Source organism: Theropithecus gelada, chromosome 3 (assembly GCF_003255815.1).
Source record: "Theropithecus gelada isolate Dixy chromosome 3, Tgel_1.0, whole genome shotgun sequence".
In the NCBI taxonomy this organism is placed as follows: domain Eukaryota; kingdom Metazoa; phylum Chordata; class Mammalia; order Primates; family Cercopithecidae; genus Theropithecus; species Theropithecus gelada.
Window position 1 is genome coordinate 19,075,417 of NC_037670.1, and position 17,981 is coordinate 19,093,397.

Here is a 17,981-nt window from a genome sequence, read left to right on the forward strand (position 1 = left end):
GTCTCTTAGCCTAGGCCACTGAGACACTCACAAGTGTCATTAGCCTGGATTACAGCTGAAGAAACTACGTGGAGACTACATTGTGTCCACCTAGAACCAAGGCGAATGTACCCCTACCATAGTGACACCCCAAAACCCATTCATAGAAATTAGTCTTTCCCGGCCGGGCGCGGTGGCTCAAGCCTGTAATCCCAGCACTTTGGGAGGCCGAGATGGGCGGATCACGAGGTCAGGAGATCGAGACCATCCTGGCTAACACGGTGAAACCCTGTCTCTACTAAAAATACAAAAAAAAACTAGCCGGGCGAGGTGGCAGGCGCCTGTAGTCCCAGCTACTCGGGAGGCTGAGGCAGGAGAATGGCGTGAACCTGGGAGGCGGAGCTTGCAGTGAGCTGAGATCCGGCCACTGTACTCCAGCCTGGGCGGCAGAGCAAGACTCCGTCTCAAAAAAAAAAAAAAAAAAAAGAAATTAGTCTTTCCTTATGAAACCTACTCCATAAAACCGGAAAAGGCAAGTTTTTCACCAGATGCGTAGAAATCAATGCAGGGACACATCAAACATGAAAAAGAAAGAAAAAATTAGCCCAGCCAATTTTTTTAGTAGAGACAGGGTTTCACCGTGTTAGCCAGGATGTTCTCGATATCCTGACCTTGTGATCCGCCTGCCTCAGCCTCCCAAAGTGCTGGGATTACAGGTGTGAGCCACCATGCCCGGCTCCTTGCTGTTGAGTTCTTTTAGTTCCATATAAATAAATATATAAATAAATGTGTGTGTGTGTGTGTGTGTGTGTGTGTGTGTGTGTGTATATATATATATATATATATATATATATATTTTTTTTTTTTTTTTTTTTTTTTTGAGACATAGCCTCACTCTGTCACCCGGGCTGGAGGGCAGGAACACCCTCTCAGCTCACTGCAACCTCCGCCTCCCAGGTTCAAAGGAACACAGGTAATTCTCCAGTATCAGAGTCCAATCATAAAGAAATATTTGAAGTGCTGGAAAAAGAATTCAAAATAATAAGCTTAAGGAAACTCTGCAAGACACAAGAGAATACACATAGGCAATTCAATAAAATATGGAAAATAGTTCATGCTCTGAATGAGAAATGCAATGAAGATATAGATACCACAAAAAAGAACCAAACAGAAATCTTACAGCTGAAGAATTCAATGAATGATATTTGAAAAGCAATTGAGAGCTCTGACAATAGGCTAGAACAAGCAAAAGAAAGAATTTCTGATCTTGAAGATAGATCATTTGAAATAACACAGGCAGATTAAAAAAACAAAATAAACCCTACGGAGTTTATGGGACACCATTAAATGAACAAATATTTGCATTATGGGCATTCTAAAAGGTGAAGAGAAGGGAAACTATTTAGAAAACATATTTAATGAAATAAAGTTGAAAACTCCCCAAGTCTTGGGAGAGAGATGGACATTCAGGTCCAAGAAGCTGGAAAAAAAAAAAAATCCCAAATAGATTAAACTAAAACACATTCTTTCTGAGGCACATTACAGTGAGAGTGTCAAAAGTCAAAGACAAAGAATTATAAGAGCAGCAAGAGAAAAGCAGCAAGTCACATATAAGGGGACTCCCCCTTAAACTAACAACACATTTCTTAGCAGAAACCTTACAGGCCAGGAAAGAATGGGATGATATGCTCAAAGTACTAAAAGAAAAAAAAAAACTGTCAGCTAAGAAAATATACTCAGCAAAATAATTCTTCAGAAATGAAGGAGAAATCAACTATTTCACAGACAAGCACAAACTAAGAAAATTCATCACCACTAGACCAGCCTTACAAGAAATGCTCCAGATCTTACATCTGGAAGTGAAAAAAAATGACAACTGTTGGGAAAACGTGAAACTATTAAAGTCACTGGTAGAAAGGATAAAGAAAAAGGAGTAGAAACTTATCTCTACAGAAAACCAGCCAATCACAAAGATAAACAAAAAGAGAGGAAGTAAAGAATAAAGGATGTAGAAAATAATCCAAAAATATCAAAAACATGATAGGAGTAAATCCTTACCTATCAATAACAACCCTAAATGTAAATGGATTAAATTCCCCCATTTGAAAGATATAGACTGGCTGAATATATTTATTCATTTATTCATTCATTCATTCCTTCATTCATTCAAGATAGGATCTCACTCTTTCACCCAGGCTGGAGTGCAATGGCATGATCACAGCTCACTGCACCCTCAACCTCCCAGGCCCAAGTGATGCTCCCTCCTCAGCCTCCCAATTAGCTGTGATCACAGGCATGCACCACCACACCTAGCTAATTTCTTAAGTGTTTTTGTAGAGATGGGGTCTCCCTATGTTGTCCAGGCTGGTCTTGAACTCCTGAGCTCAAGCAATCATCCCTCCTCAGCCCCCCAAAGTGCTGGAATTATAGGCATGAACCACTGCACCTGGCATGAATGGATTTTTAAAAAGACCCAACTATACACTGCCTACAAGAAACTCACCTCGCATATAAAGAAACACAGAGGCTAAAAGTGAAGGGATGGAAAAAGTATTCCACAAAAACGGAAACCAAAAGTGAGCAGGAGTAACGGTACTTATATTAGACAAAACAGACTTCAAGTAAAAAGCTGTAAAAAGAGACAAAGACTCTGTATAATAATAAGGGGGTTAATTTGGCAAGGGAATATAACACTTATATATGCACCCAACACCAGGGTACCCAGATATATAAAGCAAATATTATTAATAGATCTAAAGGGAGAGACCCCAATAGAATAATAGTTGGACTTTAACACCCCTCTTTCAGCATTAAAAAGATCATCTAGACAGAAGATTAACAAAGAAACACTGGAATGAAACTACACCGTAGACGAAATGGACCTGACAGACCTTTACAGAACATTTCACTCAGCTGAAAAATACATTCTTTTCATCAGCACATGGAACATTCTCCAGGATTGACAATATGTTAAGACACAAAACGTGTCTCTACAATGTTTTAAAAATCAAAATCATACCAGGTATCTTATCTGACCACAGTGCAACAAAACTAGAAAGTGATAACAAGAGGAACATTTGAAACTCTACAAATACATGGAAATTAACATGCTCCTAAATGACCAGTGGATGAAGGAAGAGATTAAGAATGAAAATTTAAAATTCCATACTCACTTTGGCAACACAGATGCTGTTGCAGGCCGAAAGAGTGAGGGTCGTGATCAACTCAGTATACCACTGGAGGCTATGTGAGTAGACAGCAAACTGTCTTCATAAAAGCAGAATGTTGGCAAACTGGTAAACTGACAAACTGCTTCTGCCACCCCCAAGGAATACTGAGGGGAGTCACGATCCAGGCACAAGTGTTTCTTGTGATTATCTACAGGACACATCTGAAGCCAGTTAGTAATAATAATGAACCTGTGATCAATTAAGCAGCTGACTAATCGTTACTTCCTCCTCCCTGCTCATTCTACTCGATAACTAAGAAGGGCTGTGGAAGCTCGGGGGGCTGCCCTTGCTCACCAGAAGCTGGGAGTGCTCATCTTCTTCCCCGGCCCCTTCCTTTCAAATAGTTACTTTTGTTTTAAGTTTTCATTTCTGCATGTTGGTCCCCTTCGTTCAGTCCAGTCCCTTAGTAACTGTGGCAAACAGCGGCAATATACTAAAGTTGAAATGATACAGAGAAGATTAGCATGACCCCTGCACAAGGGTGATGTGCAAACTCATGAAGTGATCCATATTTTTAAAAATGAAAAAAGTTTTGGCCGGGCGCGGTGGCTCAAGCCTGTAATCCCAGCACTTTGGGAGGCCGAGACGGGTGGATCACGAGGTCAGGAGATCGAGACCATCCTGGCTAACACGGTGAAACCCCGTCTCTACTAAAAAATAAGAAAAAAATTAGCCGGGCGAGGTGGCGGGCGCCTGTAGTCCCAGCTACTCGGGAGGCTGAGGCAGGAGAATGGCGGGAACCCGGGAGGCGGAGCTTGCAGTGAGCTGAGATCCGGCCACTGCACTCCAGCCCGGGCGACAGAGCGAGACTCCGTCTCAAAAAAAAAAAAAAAAAAAAAAGAAAAAAGTTTTAAAAATGTTAAATTCCTTGAAACAAATGAAAATAGAAACATAATGTGCCAAAACCTATGGGACACAGTAGAAGCATTAAGAGGTAAATTAGGGCTGGGTGCAGTGGCTCACGCCTGTAATCCCAGCACTTTGGGAGGTCAAGGTGGGCGGATCACAAGGTCAGGAGATTGAGACCATCCTGGTTAACATGGTGTAAACCCCGTCTCTACTAAAATTACAAAAAATTACCCGGGCATGGTGGCGGGTGCCTGTAATCCCAGCTACTCAGGAGGCTGAGGCAGGAGAGTGGTGTGAACCCAGGAGCCGGAGCTTGCAGTGAGCCGAGATTACACCACTGCACTCTAGCCTGGGTGACAAAGGGAGACTCCGTCTCAAAAAAAAAAAAAAAGGTAAGTTAATAAACGCCTACATCAAAAAACTGGAAACCTGCTGAGTGTGGTGGCTCACGCCTGTAATCCCAACATTTTAGAAGGCAGAGGCGAGTGGATCACTTGAGGTCAGGAGGGAGCACTTACAGGGTTCTGAGGATGGCACATGAGGGTGGCACGCCCAGCTCACTGTCTCCACACCTTAACTTGGGCTGGGGGCTGCTCCTTGCTGCCCAGGGGTCTCTACCCACGTGAATCCTGTGGCCTACGTGACAATCCCCTTTTACCCCAGGCACTCACATTCCTTCCATCCATCAAAGTCAAGATCAAGTTCTGAGCTCAGCCGCAAAGCCCTGTGAACGAACGGCAGTTCCCAAAGCACCCAGCTGTCCCACACCAGGATCTGGTGCCACTGGGATGTGGCTCTCTGTGCTCCCGCCCTGGTTATTTCCACTTGACTCTGAACTAGCTGGACGGCTTGTGCATGGTCAGTGTCGTGGGTCTGGTCCCCGGCTTCCTCATCGTGTAGCCTGTGGGCTGCTGTTGGGAGTTTCGAAGATCACTCACAGTTATGTACGTAGTCCTGGGACGCGGCAGTCAGAGAGCACCGTGTGGCTTTGTCTCTGTTCCTTTTTATCATTGTTGTTGTTCTTATTTTAAGACAGAGTCTCACTCCATTGTCTGGGCTGGGGTGCAGTGGCACATTTGTGGCTCACTGCAGCCTTGAACTCCTGGGCTCAAGCAATCCTCCCACTTCATCCTCCCGAGTAGCTGGGACTACAGGTATGCACAACCATGCCAGGCTTTTTGTTGGTTTTTTTTTTGAGATGGAGTTTCACTCTTGTTGCCCAGGCTGAAGTGCAGTGGTACGATCTTGGCTCACCGCAACCTCCGCCTCCCGGGTTGAAGCGATTCTTCTGCCTCAGCCTGCCGAGTAGCTGGAATTACAGGCATGTGCCACCATGCCCAGCTAATTTTGTATTTTTAGTAGAGACAGGGTTTCTCCATGTTGGTCAGGCTGGTCTTGAACTCCCAACCTCAGGTGATCCACCCGCCACGGCCTCCCAAAGTGCTGGGATTACAGGCATGAGACACCACGCCCAGCCAATTTTAAAATTTTTATTTATTTATTTTAAAAATTTTTTTTTTTGAGACGGGGTCTCGCTCTGTCGCCCAGGCTGGAGTGCAGTGGCTGGATCTCAGCTCACTGCAAGCTCCGCCTCCCAGGTTTACGCCATTCTCCTGCCTCAGCCTCCCAAGTAGCTGGGACTACCGGCGCCCACCACCTCGCCCGGCTAGTTTTTTGTATTTTTTAGTAGAGACGGGGTTTCACCATGTTAGCCAGGATGGTCTCGATCTCCTGACCTCGTGATCCACCCATCTCGGCCTCCCAAAGTGCTGGGATTACAGGCTTGAGCCACCGTGCCCGACCTAATTTTTTTATTTTTGTAGAGACAGGGTTTCACCATGTTGCCCAGGCTGGTCTTGAACTCCTGGCCTCAGGAGATCCTCCTGCCTCAGCCTCCAGAAGTGCTAGGATTACAGGTGTGAGCCACTGTGCCCAGTCCCTCTGCTCCTTTCTTAGTGGTTGCTGCAGAAAGGGAGGGACAAGCTCCCGTCCAAGGTCTCCTCGTGAACCGCTGCCCAGGCCTTCGTTCCCCGGGCCCCCACTGCAGGCTTCCGGCCCAGGTACCCTGGAGACCCCCAGGGCAAGGCAGTGGCTTTTCCCCACACCCCAGGTTGTGCTTATGGCCCAGTGAGCTGTCGGATGGGAGCCCGGCTCCTTTCCCTCAGCCTCCTGGGGAGCTCTTAGTTTGCGTTTCATTTTCTGACGAGGAGGCTGAGAAATGACTTCGGAGTCAGGACTTTCCCCCAGGTCTGACTCTGCAGCCTGCAGGTCCCATCTGCACGGGTGGGAGAGATGGAAGAGCCACCTCAGGGGGGTGTGGACGGGCCCACCCTGAAGAGGGAAAAGGCCTTGGACCAGAAGATGGAGTGAGATTGCTTCCTTCCCCCACTGAGGGCAAAGCCTCTGATGGATATCCCTTCCTGCTCCTTTTGTGTGCTGGTGGGCAGGGGAGGCGCCACGGCAAGGCTCTGTGGCCTGACAGGTGCTGGGCACACAGGACCAGAAACCGCTGGTCACCTCCCCACGCCCTCCTTCCCACAGCCCCAGGGAGCCCAGCTGTCTTGGAGGGGATGGGAGGCCTGACTCTGCCAGCTGTGGCCGTTCTCTGAAGAAGGCGCTGCCTTTGACCTCAGACCAGTCTCCAGCGCCGGCTGGGTCTGGGAGGGGACATGCAGGAGGAATGACCCAGGCAGCTCACAGCAGGTTCCCTCCTTCCTCTCAGGAATCTCCTGGGGGGACCTTCAGGACGACCTATTTCTACATGATTGCGCCCTGAGGACAGAGTCCTCTCATGCCAAGGACAAGGGAAGGGTTATTTCAGGGCAAGTTGCCCCAAATTCTAAGCAGAAACAGAGTTTAGGATAATAACAGTGAGTTTCTGTCACTGAGGGCAGGGAATGTGAAGGGCCACCCCCCAACCCTACCCTGGGTCGTGCTCACTGGGGTGCAGCTTTACCGTCAGCAGACCTTAGAGGCACCAGGAATCCACACTGCGGGGCCAGGAAGGCACGCTTCTTCTCCATGCATGGTCACCGCTGAGACCCCATGCAAACCTGCCCGGGAACACCTCAGGCTTTGTTCTCCGACCGGTCACTGCCCAGGCCTCTGCGGCCATCTGCTGACCTAGCATCACTGTGGCCACTTCTGCTCCGGGGAGCATTCCTCCCTTGCTCCGAGGACGCTGGAGATGTTCACGGGTGTCCTGGAGAAAGCAGCCAGCGGGGGCGAGGCAGGTACAGACCCCACACACTCAGAGGCAGGGCGTGGCAGGGCCGCTGGTGACACAGCAGGGACAATGAAGTCCAAAGGGGGTGGCATGCCCCAGAGAGATGGGCACCAGCATCATCATGCCCGCCCCCCTGGCCCCCAGAGACCCCACGCCTCCCCTCCAGATCTTTCACTGGCAAAGGAGGGGTGCAGGCTGTCTCCACCCTTATTTTCTGGTTGGGAGCAGCAGAAAAGGGTTTGAGCAGGAGACATGGCGTAGACCGTTCACAGCTGCCCTGCTCTCTTCAGCCACCCAAGGCTGCATCCTGCGATTGCACAAGTTCTGCCGTGAAGCCACTGGAGGTGTCAGCCACCTCCCTGTTTGTTCTGGGGAGAGGGCAGATCCAATGGCTTTGGGCCAGCCTGAGGGGGTCAGGTTTCTTACAAAGTCCTGGGCAGGTGGAACTGACCATGTAATCACAGCTGTGTGAGTTGGAATTTTTGGGGGCGGAAAGTGATGCATTTAAAAGCTGCTTGAGCCAGGCATGGTGACCACGCCTGTAATCCCAACACTTTGGGAGGCCAAGGCAGGTGGATCACCTGAGGGGTCAGGAGTTCGAGACCAGCCTGGCCAACATGGTGAAACCCTGTCTCCACTAAAAATAAAAAAACTACCTGGGCATGGTGGTGAGTGCCTGTAATCTAGCCACTTGGGAGGCTGAAGCAAAAGAATCGCTTGAACCCAAGAGGTGGAGGTTGCAGGGAGCCGAGATCATGGCACTGCACTCCAGCTTGGGAGACAGAGTGAGACTCTGTCTCCAAAAAACAAACAACTGCTTGAGGGGAAATTATGCTCTAGAATTCCTTCTGGTCCTGATGGGCGACTGAGAATTGCAGAGAAGCTGAAGGGAAGCCATGGGGACAGGTGTATAGCCCCTTCCCAGATACACTGTGGGCAAGGCCCACCCAGCTCTGCAGGCGCCCAGGACAGACAAGATGTGGGTCCTTCTAGGTCCTCTGACCTCTGATATCGGTCAGGGCTTCAAGTCCCTCCATGACAAGTGGCTCACGGGAGCCGAACCCCACGCTCATAATGTCTGTCCCCTGGATGTCCTTAGATCTTGCAGGGGTTTTGCAAACAGGCTGGACATGCCTGTCTAGAGCCGACTCTCCCCTGCCCTATCTCCAATCCCAGTTTCAGATCATTTAGCATTTGCTTGTCTCCAAGGGCCTCCCTTGCCGCTGCGCACACTCTCTGGCTCCAAGCGCCCGGGAAGCTCCACCAGCCCTCGCTCTGCACGCCACAAGCCGAGCCTGGCCAAGGCCTGTGGGCGTCCCAGGCATCCCAGGTGCAGAATCTACTGCCTGCTGCGTGGGCAGGGGAGCACAAGCTGGCACAGCCCTGGGGCTTGCTCCCCTGGCACAGAGCAGCTCGTCTGCTTACGCACCCTGCCCTGCATGACAATCCTTCCGGAAAGCAGCTCGAGGTCTTTGTGGGCCCCACACATGAAAACCAGGCTGGGTCCCGGGTCCCTCCCACCACACGCGGACTCTCCTGGGGAGAGCTCTGCAGCTGCCATGTTCCCAGCCTCCTGCCTCTCCGGCCAGCTCTGAACACCTTGGACTTGTCCGCCTTTGCTCATCTGCTTTTCCGGCAACACGGTCCCATCCCACTTCCTGGAGACACGTGCTGCTCCTGTGGGTCTAATGACCTCCCACTGGTCTGAGGAGCTGCAGCCAGAGGCTTTGGGTGTGTTGCTCTGGTGGGCACAGTCCTGCTGAGGTCAGTCAGGAGCCCACCCTCCTTGTGTGCCCTGACAGAGGGGGATGACGTCGATTCACATGCCCTGTGCTATCAACTTTGCACAAAAGCAGCATTATCACAGCAGTGTGGAGGGACACGGGGGCGGCGTACGCACCTCAGAGGTGCTAAGGGATGAACTGCACCGCACCTGCAAGGGAGGCCCAGTCCAGCAAGAACGGGTGTTTTTGTGTTTTTTTGAGAGAGAATTTCACTGTGTTGCCCAGGCTGGAGTGCAGTGGCACAATCATGGCTCACTGCAGCCTCAGCCTTCTGGGCTCAAGTGATCCTCCCATCTCAGCCTCTCAAGTAGATGGGACTACAGGTGCACGCCACCACACCTGGCTGATTTTTTGTTTTTGAGACAGGATCTTGCTCTGTCACCCAGGTTGAAGTGCAGTGGCACAATCTTGGCTCACTGCAAATTCTGCCCCCTGGGTTCAAGTAATCCTCCCACCTCAGTCTCCCAAGTAGCTGGGACCATAAGCGTGCACCATTATGCCCGGCTATTTTATATATATATAATATTTAATTTTTATTTTTTTATTTTTGAGATGGTGTATCATTCTGAGGTCCAGGCTGGAGTGCAGTAGCACAATCTCAACTCACTGCAACCTCCACCTCCCAGGTTCAAGTGATTCTCCTGCCTCAGCCTCCCAAAGTAGCTGGAATTACAGGCTCCCGCCACCATGCCTGGCTAATTTTTGTACTTTGAGTAGAGATGGGGGTCTCACCATGTTGCCCGAGTTGGTCTCGAACTCCTGAGCTCAAGTGATCCTCCCACCAACCGCCTCCCAAAATGCAAGGATTACAGGCGTGAGCCACTGTGCCCCACCAAAATATATATATATTTTTAATTGGCCGGGCACCATGGTTCATGCCTGTAATCCCAGCACTTTGGGAGGCCGAGGCGGGCAGATCACGAGGTCAGGAGATCGAGACCATCCTGGCTAACATGGTGAAACCCCGTCTCTACTAAAAACACAAAAAATTAGCCGGGCATGGTGGCGTGCACCTGTAGTCCCAGCTGCTCAGGAGGCTGAGGCGGGAGAATGGCGGGAACCTGGGAGGCGGAGCTTGCAGTGAGCCAAGATCACGCCACTGTACTCCAGCCTGGGCGACAGAGCGAGACCCTGTCTAAAAAAAAAAAAAAAAATTCGAACTCCTAGGTTCAAATGATCCTCCTGCCTTGGCCTCCCAAAGTGCTGGGATTACAGGTGTGAACCACCGCGCCCAGACACAAAGGGTTTAAGAAGTGACAGGAAAAGATTAATCATGGGGAGGAGGAGCCCCTGGGGGTTCATGAAAGGTTCCAAGGGGAGAGGAAGCAAAGGCTACTGCCACAGCCCCTCCCCTCCAGGCTGGCACAGGCAGGGCTCAGGACAGACACAGGCCAGGGATGCCCCCGGGTCTGCCAGGACAGCAGCCACTTGCTCAGCACCTGTCACAGCTTAAGCTCAGGATGTACGCTGATCGTCCCGACAACCGTCCCCATCTTACAGGCGAGAACACGGAAGGGCATGGAGGCTAAGAACCTTCTTGGCCTGGGCCACACAGGTCCTAAGGAGTGAGTTTTGGGTTTTCACCTAGAGGCCTCCAGGCCCCCAAATCCAAGCCTCCCCCCGTAACACACTGTCCCACGGAAACACACTTCTCCCCATCTGTGATCAACAGAATGGGCCGATTGAGACGGTAGAGGCATGCTGGGATCTAGCTGGGTTTAAGCAGAGGCTGCACCAGCAGCTGTGAAGTGAGCTCTCACATGTGATGGGCGTTTGGACGGCACGACCTTGCTGGCATTTCCCATCCCTGGATCCTAAGACTTCGGCGTGGCTCCACCTGGCAAGTGCTGGGAGGCTGGGACCGACTGCAGAGCAGCAGCTGAAGCCACCCGGAGCCCTCCGTGGCCTTGTCCTCTGGTGCCTGCCCCTGTGACTGGGCTTGTCCCTCCCCCAGGGGTTCAGCGGCAGGGCAAGCACCTGCTGGTGTACCTGCACGTGTATGTCTATGTGTGCATGTGTGTGTGCACGTGCACCCTCAGAGGCCGCCTGGCCACATGTGGGATGGTCGAGGCTCACGTCCAGAGTACCTGCGGTTGGACTTGTTCCTGCCCAGCCCAGGTGCAGGCCGCCTGCAGCGGAAGAGCTCACGTCCAACAGCAAAGCAAAGCTCGGGCCACGTTGCCAACTTGCTAAGACTTCACAGGACTGTTTGATTTCTTCATCAGGTTCCTTAGCCCTGGGGGCACTTTCTTCCAGAGGGGTTTTCTCTCCATGAACCCTGCTGCTGTGTGAGCCACCTGGACGATTCCGGGTTCTCAGGCATCATGTGCAGCAGAGACATGACGAGGGCCGGTGCGGGGGCTCACACTTGTAATCCCAGCACTTGGGGAGGCCGAGGCAGGCGGATCATCTGAGGTCGGGAGTTTGAGGCCAACCTGACCAACATGGAGAAACCTTGTCTCTACTAAAAATACATAATTAGCCGGGCCTGGTGGTGGTGGGCGCCTGTAATCCCAGCTACTTGGGAGGCTGAGGCAGCAGAATCGCTTGAACCTGGGAGGCGGAGGTTGTGGTGAGCCAAGATTGCACCATTGCACTCCACAGCCTGGGTGACAGAGTGAAACTCCATCTCAAAAACAAACAAACAAACAAACAAGAAGAGACATGAAGAGGAGGGTTCCCCAAGCCCACTTCCTAATGCTGCCCCTTACTCTTCAGGTGTGCCCGTGTGTGTGCTGGGACATGCACACATGTGTGCATGTGTATGGCTATGAATGTCCCCACACACACAGTGTGTGCATGTGCATCTATACACACTCACATGTCCCAGAATGTCAGGTGGCAGGGTCTGACTCCTACATACTGAGCTTCTGGGTGAAGCGGAGGTGGGATCTGGGCCAACAAAGGCAGGCAACAGGCCTCACGGTTAACCTTGGCCCCTCTCCTGGGTGAGCCGGATGCCTGTGATGCTCAGGGTGATGAAGTCCGCAGGGGTCTGCATGGCTGCCCCCCAATGCCCCTGGGCACTTGTGTTCAAATAGGCGAAGTGGGGTTCAGGCAAGTCAGTCCCTCTTGTTAGAGGGCCAGGCCTGACCTGCCCACGACATCCCCATACCAAGTGGCACCAGGCACTTCGCTTTCATCTCCCAAGAAAACAACAGAACGTCATGCCAAATTCTGTGTGCTCTGAATTCAGGATATATTTTTAAAAAATAAATGGCATCTGGACGCGGGACTTTGAGCCAGGCCTTCCCAGCTTCTCAGGAACTGGGCTAAGCACTAGCACGGACCGGTCACCCTCACCGATGCCATCGGGGAAGGAGGCAGCCCCGGAGAAGACAGCATGTCACCAAGGTTGCCAGGGCCGTTCCCAGGAGCACGTGGACACCCAGACTCTTCAGCTTAGCTTATTTTTAGAAGACACGAAACGAGAACCTGGAATATCTTTTGGTTCTAACGAGAGTTTTTGTTTTGCTTTTTAATAAAGAAGAGAAAGAGGTTCCTTGGTTTTCTCCACAGACGAATCTGTTTTTACAAAAAAAAAAAAAAAGGTTGTTTTGGATGTGTGCCACTTAGGAAAACCTTTTGTCCTTGGTGGCTTTTAAAACCCTTTTTTGGACATCATCGGATCATTTCGCGTGTGGACTGCCTGACTTTCCCCTGTGTTTTTGCCAGGTGACCTCTCTCCTTTTCAATTTTCCCTTCCAGAAAGCAACTCGTAGGGAATGGAGGGCCTTGAAAAGTGCCATCGGCAGGATGGCCTCCAAGGAAACAGAGCCCGTGGGAGTGGGCTGTGCAGGTGGGTGGGCCCATGGGACGGGAGTGCCTGGTGGCCCTGGTTTCCCCTTGGAGACATCTATGCAGACTGGAAACAAAGAAACAGAAGGAGGCACGGAGTCGCTTTCTCTTATATTGTGGTTTTTTATCCCTCTCTTTCACAGCAGCAAATTTAATAAACAGATGCCTGCAGCATTTCACCAGTACACAAGAGCTACTCGCGCTTGGGCAGGTGCACACCTGCCTGTGTACACAGGTCCTCGCACAGCACGGCAAACGCAGCCAGGCCTTCGGGACACAGGCCTTCGAAGAGTAAGTTAGCAGCCCTCACCCCAACAAGCTTCTAAAGACCAAAAATACCTCTATCCTCCACTACATAAAGCTTGTGAGTAGCAAAACTTGTAAAAATGAAGCGTACAAAAGGAAACATCCATATAATACATTTGCACCCTGTATACAATGGGTCCCTTTGAAACTGGCCAACAGTCAGCGATGGCAGATTTTCAATTATAGAAAAAGAAGCCAGTGGCTGTCATGTGCACTCAGGTCAATGGTTTGTGTGAGTTTTCCAGAGAGATTTTCATTTACAGTTACAGTACTTGCTGGCGATCTTGGTGATTAAGAAGCCAGTTGAATTTCCTGGCATTTAGGCAAGTAACATTTGATTGTCACAACGTACAATTCTGAGACAATAAATACAAGTAGATCAGATGCATTTCTTCATTGTATCAAGTAACTCCAGTTTAATGTAATACAATTTAGTGCATTTCAGTATCTCATTCACAGTTCGACTTCTGTCCAAATACTTGTGCAACAAAAAGTTAAGAAATGGAAAAGAACTCCAGCTGACATTGTCATTACACAGCTTCAGATTCTAAGACAACTCAATGATCTTTGAAAAGCGTACGCTGTTGTTGCCTAGGCCGACTGACACCAGTGTCTCTGGTAACTTCCTGGGCTCCCTAAAAGCGTTCCTGTCATTCTATTTCCCGAGCACTTTGTCAGAATGCCACCATTATCCCTGAATTAACAAGCAGCGAGTGTTCATGATAAAACTTAATTCATGTGTCCACCCCACTCGAGCAGATCAGTGTGACATCTTTTACGCAAAAACTGTTTTTGCATCCTGGCCCCGAAAGGCAGGAATACGGAGCTGGATGTCTGCATCCCCCGGGTCGGCCCCACGGCAGGGGTATGGGGCAGAGCCAGGACGGAGTCAGGGGTGTGGCCGGCCCCATCCCCCCAGGCCCGAGAGGGCTTGCCTTTGGTTTGGGGACTAGTTCAGTAGAGAAAGGGGCAGGCACACGGCCGGGACGTGCTGTTTCCAGAAAGAAGGCAGGTAGGCGTTTCGGGCTGGCCGTTGGAACCCTGAGCCTAGGTGCAGTGCAGAAGGGCTAGAAGCACATCGCGCTGTGGGGCACTAGTGTTGTACGCCAGGGGCTACATGCAGTGAGCCTCAGGCCAGAGGCCTGCAGCGGGAGTCTACGCGTGGGGTTAACAAGTCAGGTGAAAATCTGCAGGGCTGGAGAGATTATACTCAGCTTGTTGTATAAGTGTCTCAGAGAGAGACAAAGCATGCAGAAAGTTACTTATTCTTCACCCCAAATCTGACCCCAATCGGTAGTCACAACAGGCGTGGACAGCCCGGCAATGGCTACTGAATCGCACGTGAGTGCCACACACGGCTGGGTCCAACCACTGCTTTTCCTTGAGGTCAGTGTCAATGCTCAGCAATACCTTAACAGTGTGAGGAAAGATTCTCATGCCGTGGTGCACGAAAGGGAGTCAGGGGACAGACGAGGCAGAGAGACTCAAAATTGATCGACAGTACCTTTTTTTTTTTTTTTTTTAAATAAGAAAGTGCTGCTTACATTGTTGTTTTGTGTATTTAGTGATTTATTCAGCACTCATCTCTTCCACCGGACTCTGCGCTTCCTGAGGACAGGGACCTGAAAGCACCTCACATGGGGTGTACGTCTGGCACACTGTCACCAAGTACCGGACAACCAGTGTCTCACACGGGGGAAGATGATGAAGACAGCAATGGCATCCTTGGGAAGACGGGCAGGAGACCCCCTGACACCTGGGCCTAAGCTGAGAGTCAGGCCAGCGGCGTCCCCAGGAGACCACGGCCCGGGCTGGGAGCTTGGCCTGCCAGACGCCCATGGGTGGGCCTGGGTCCTCTCGGCTGGGAGCCTCCAGTGGGGAGCCTGGCTCCGGGTGGGCAACAGGAGCTACAGGCCAGCAACGCCCTTCCTGTCCTCAGCCTGACTCGAGGACCAGGTGTGGAGGGCATCAGCGACGCCAGGCCCAGCAGCTGCCTCACCCCGACAGCGGCCAGCACGGACTGTGGGCTACAGAGTTGCTTCAGCCTGAACATTCAGCCTGAATTTGGACATAACATTAACTGAATTCAGCTCAGAAGTAGAGTGTAAAGGAAAAAGAAAAAAAAAGACTACTCTGGGACTTATGAATTTAATTTAAAAATGTAAAGGAGCTCTCCTCCCCTTTTCCTTCTGAAGTGGATGAAAAGCAAAATCCACCCTCCTCCAAAAAAAAAAAAAAAAAAAACCCCAAACATTCATGGTGTAGTTTTTATTGCTCTTAAAGGCTTGGTGTTGAGAAGCACAAGCTAAGCTGTGAGATGGGAAGGAAACCAGATGAGGTGTGACCCCTGGGCCTGGGCCTCCATCTCCACTCTAACCGAGGGGCTGCCCCGCTCCGCCACGACTCAGTGCAGAATTTATACATTATATATTACTTTCAAAGGGAGGGAACTTCTATGGGAAACAATAACTATTAATTAAATCATAAAAGATCTAAATTTGCATTTTCCAGGTCACACATGTGCATGGTCGTGCCCTTCAGCTTTCCTCCTTTAAGATTCTGCGGGTGTTAGTGAGTCAGTGAATGGCGTGGATCTAAACACACACGGAGACGGGTGAGCAGTGTGCAGCGTGAGGAAGGTGCAGGAGAATCTCCGGGGTGCTCAGCCAGGGGAGTGCACGCCCTGCTCACAGCACAGCTGCCCGAGTGGGCAGGTGGATGGATGACATTTCAGATGGAGGGAAGCACATTTCCAAAACAACAGTGTCTGCAAGCGTGTCTCGTCTGGTTTCCTTGGTCTCGTCTGGTTTCGTTGGTCTGCCCCTTCACCCCCGTCAGGAGCCGTGCTCTGAGCAGGTGTGCGCAGCTGGCATCCCGCACACGCCCCGAGAGCACAGCCCCCACAGACCCGGGGCCCGGCAGTGCCTCTGTCATGCAGAACGCTGCCATCCCCATCCAATCTCCCGAGGACACTTAGGCCTGATGCCTAATTATGTTCTCGGTTTACTTTTCTTCATGCCTCTTTTCTCCATTTGTTTTCCCCTACAAAACTCAACCTACCTCTGTTCAGAATGCTGGTTACAATATATCAGAGATAACACCCATTTTTGTTTCTTCCCTTGCTAAAAAGATGAGGGGGGTGTGACTTAGAACAAGCAAGATGAAAGCCAAATGCAGGTGGGCTGATGGTACCGCAACCGAGTTGAGCTTTCTACCACTGCCACTGCTCCAGGGGCTCCACCCGGCCGCGCTGGGGGAGTGGACATGCTGTAGGGAGAAGCATCCCTCGCTTGGCGTGGGCCAGGGGCTCGCTGCGAGGCCGAGGGAGCCAGCATGTCCAGCCGAGCGCTGCCCTCAGCTCTGCCTGGACTCTCAGAGGCGTCCAGGAGGCAGGGAGCTGGGCGCTCAGGGGTGGCCGGGCCACAGTGACACCAGCCAGGATGGGGGCAGGTCCTCCCCAAGGACACAGTGTGAGGCTGGGGGGTGGGGGCCCCACCTCTAGTTTCCAGCAGTAAGTTAAAAACTACCAAGAGATCAACCAGTAAAAATAAAATCTCTAGAAGCCAATGAGCTCAGTGTTAACAGTCTCCAACTACCTTTAAAAAACAGAGGGTTGACGGTGCCCTCGCTTCTTCTGAAGCACCCTAGAGTCCCACAGGCCACCCCGTCCTCCCTCCTTGGCTCCTGATCTGTGGGATGGGCGGGCGCGCAGTAGCCCCCAGGGTCCTCCCTCCCCAGCACCCAGTGTGGAGGGACCAGGGTCTGACAGCCATGAGAGGGACAGAGGAGCTTTAGGTGCATGGAGAACTCTGCATTTCACTGAGTTCTCAGGGGTCCATCCACTTTAAAAACAGATGTACGTATTTACACACAGGGTCAAATAGGAGCTAGGGCAGACAGGGCTCTGGAAAGTAAGGTGGGGCGTTCGCCCTCAGCCACCCCAGGACAGGGCAGAGTGAGGGCTCCGACTTGGAGGAATCGACCTGATGTTCGTGCCGGTGTGCTTATCGCTACGGGCGCTCTCCACGGGGCCCCCACTGGGAGCCAAGGTGCTGAGCCAGGCGAGCTCCCCGGGGGACGGGACCCGGCCGTCTGCTCCCAGGAGGACAGCAGAAATTCATTATGAGACAGTTTCTGGGGGGGCGGGAGGTGCAGAAGAGGTGAAGGGCCAGGTTAAGTTCCCAAAATAACTGATTAAAAAACAAAAAATTTGATCTAAGTTTAAGGAGAGAAAGCAGCCAAAGGCTCCCTCTTGGAAGCGGAGTTCTGGAGAGAGGCGTCCGCGGGAGGCCTCTCCGCCGGGACCCACCTCCCACGGGTGCGCTCGGAGATGCCGGGACCCTGCGCTGCGGGAGGCTGAAGACTTCATCTGGCAGGCCTTCTGAATTCTTGACTCTTGGCTCAAGTTTTGTTAATATTAGTCACCAGTTAATAAGAAAAATAGTTTCTAACTGTCTTTTCCTCCACTCTGTGTGTTGCTCTGGGTTTAATTGAGTTAACTGGATACCACCGTCAGGCCACATGTGTTCAGTCACAGCCATTAATTATTCCTTTTTCTTAAACTCTTGGTTTCCGTAGCTGGAGCCTTTTTCTATCTCAGTTACTCCTATCAGTCTGCGAACTCCAAAGGAAGCTTTCGAGACAGGAGAGAGAGAGAAGAGGTGAGTCAGATGACTTTGCCTTTTTGCTGTAAAACGTGTTACGGGGGCTTCCTTCCTCTGCCCCAGACCCTCTCCCTCTGCCCCACACCCGGTGGCGTCTGCTGTCAGAGAGTAGGTGTGGCCTGCGGGGAGAGAGCCCTCAGGCCAT

General features: G+C 51.2%; 1 protein-coding gene and 1 non-coding gene across 3 annotated transcripts in view; one reads left to right on the forward strand and one right to left on the reverse strand.

Annotated features, from left to right (window-relative positions):
- The first annotated feature begins 3,620 nt into the window (after positions 1–3,620).
- Positions 3,621–3,725, forward strand: LOC112621853. The gene has a single exon (XR_003118791.1). It is a non-coding gene; the product is annotated as a U6 spliceosomal RNA (small nuclear RNA).
- Positions 3,726–12,965: 9,240 nt separating this feature from the next.
- Positions 12,966–17,981, reverse strand: part of AGPAT3 (1-acylglycerol-3-phosphate O-acyltransferase 3) — a 119,375-nt gene continuing 114,359 nt past the window's right edge. For both annotated transcript variants that reach the window (XM_025379131.1, XM_025379133.1), the window contains one exon: positions 12,966–17,805. In XM_025379131.1, the coding sequence (XP_025234916.1) occupies positions 17,717–17,805 (89 nt within the window). In that variant the 3' untranslated portion in view covers positions 12,966–17,716. The remainder of the gene's footprint in view (positions 17,806–17,981) is intronic.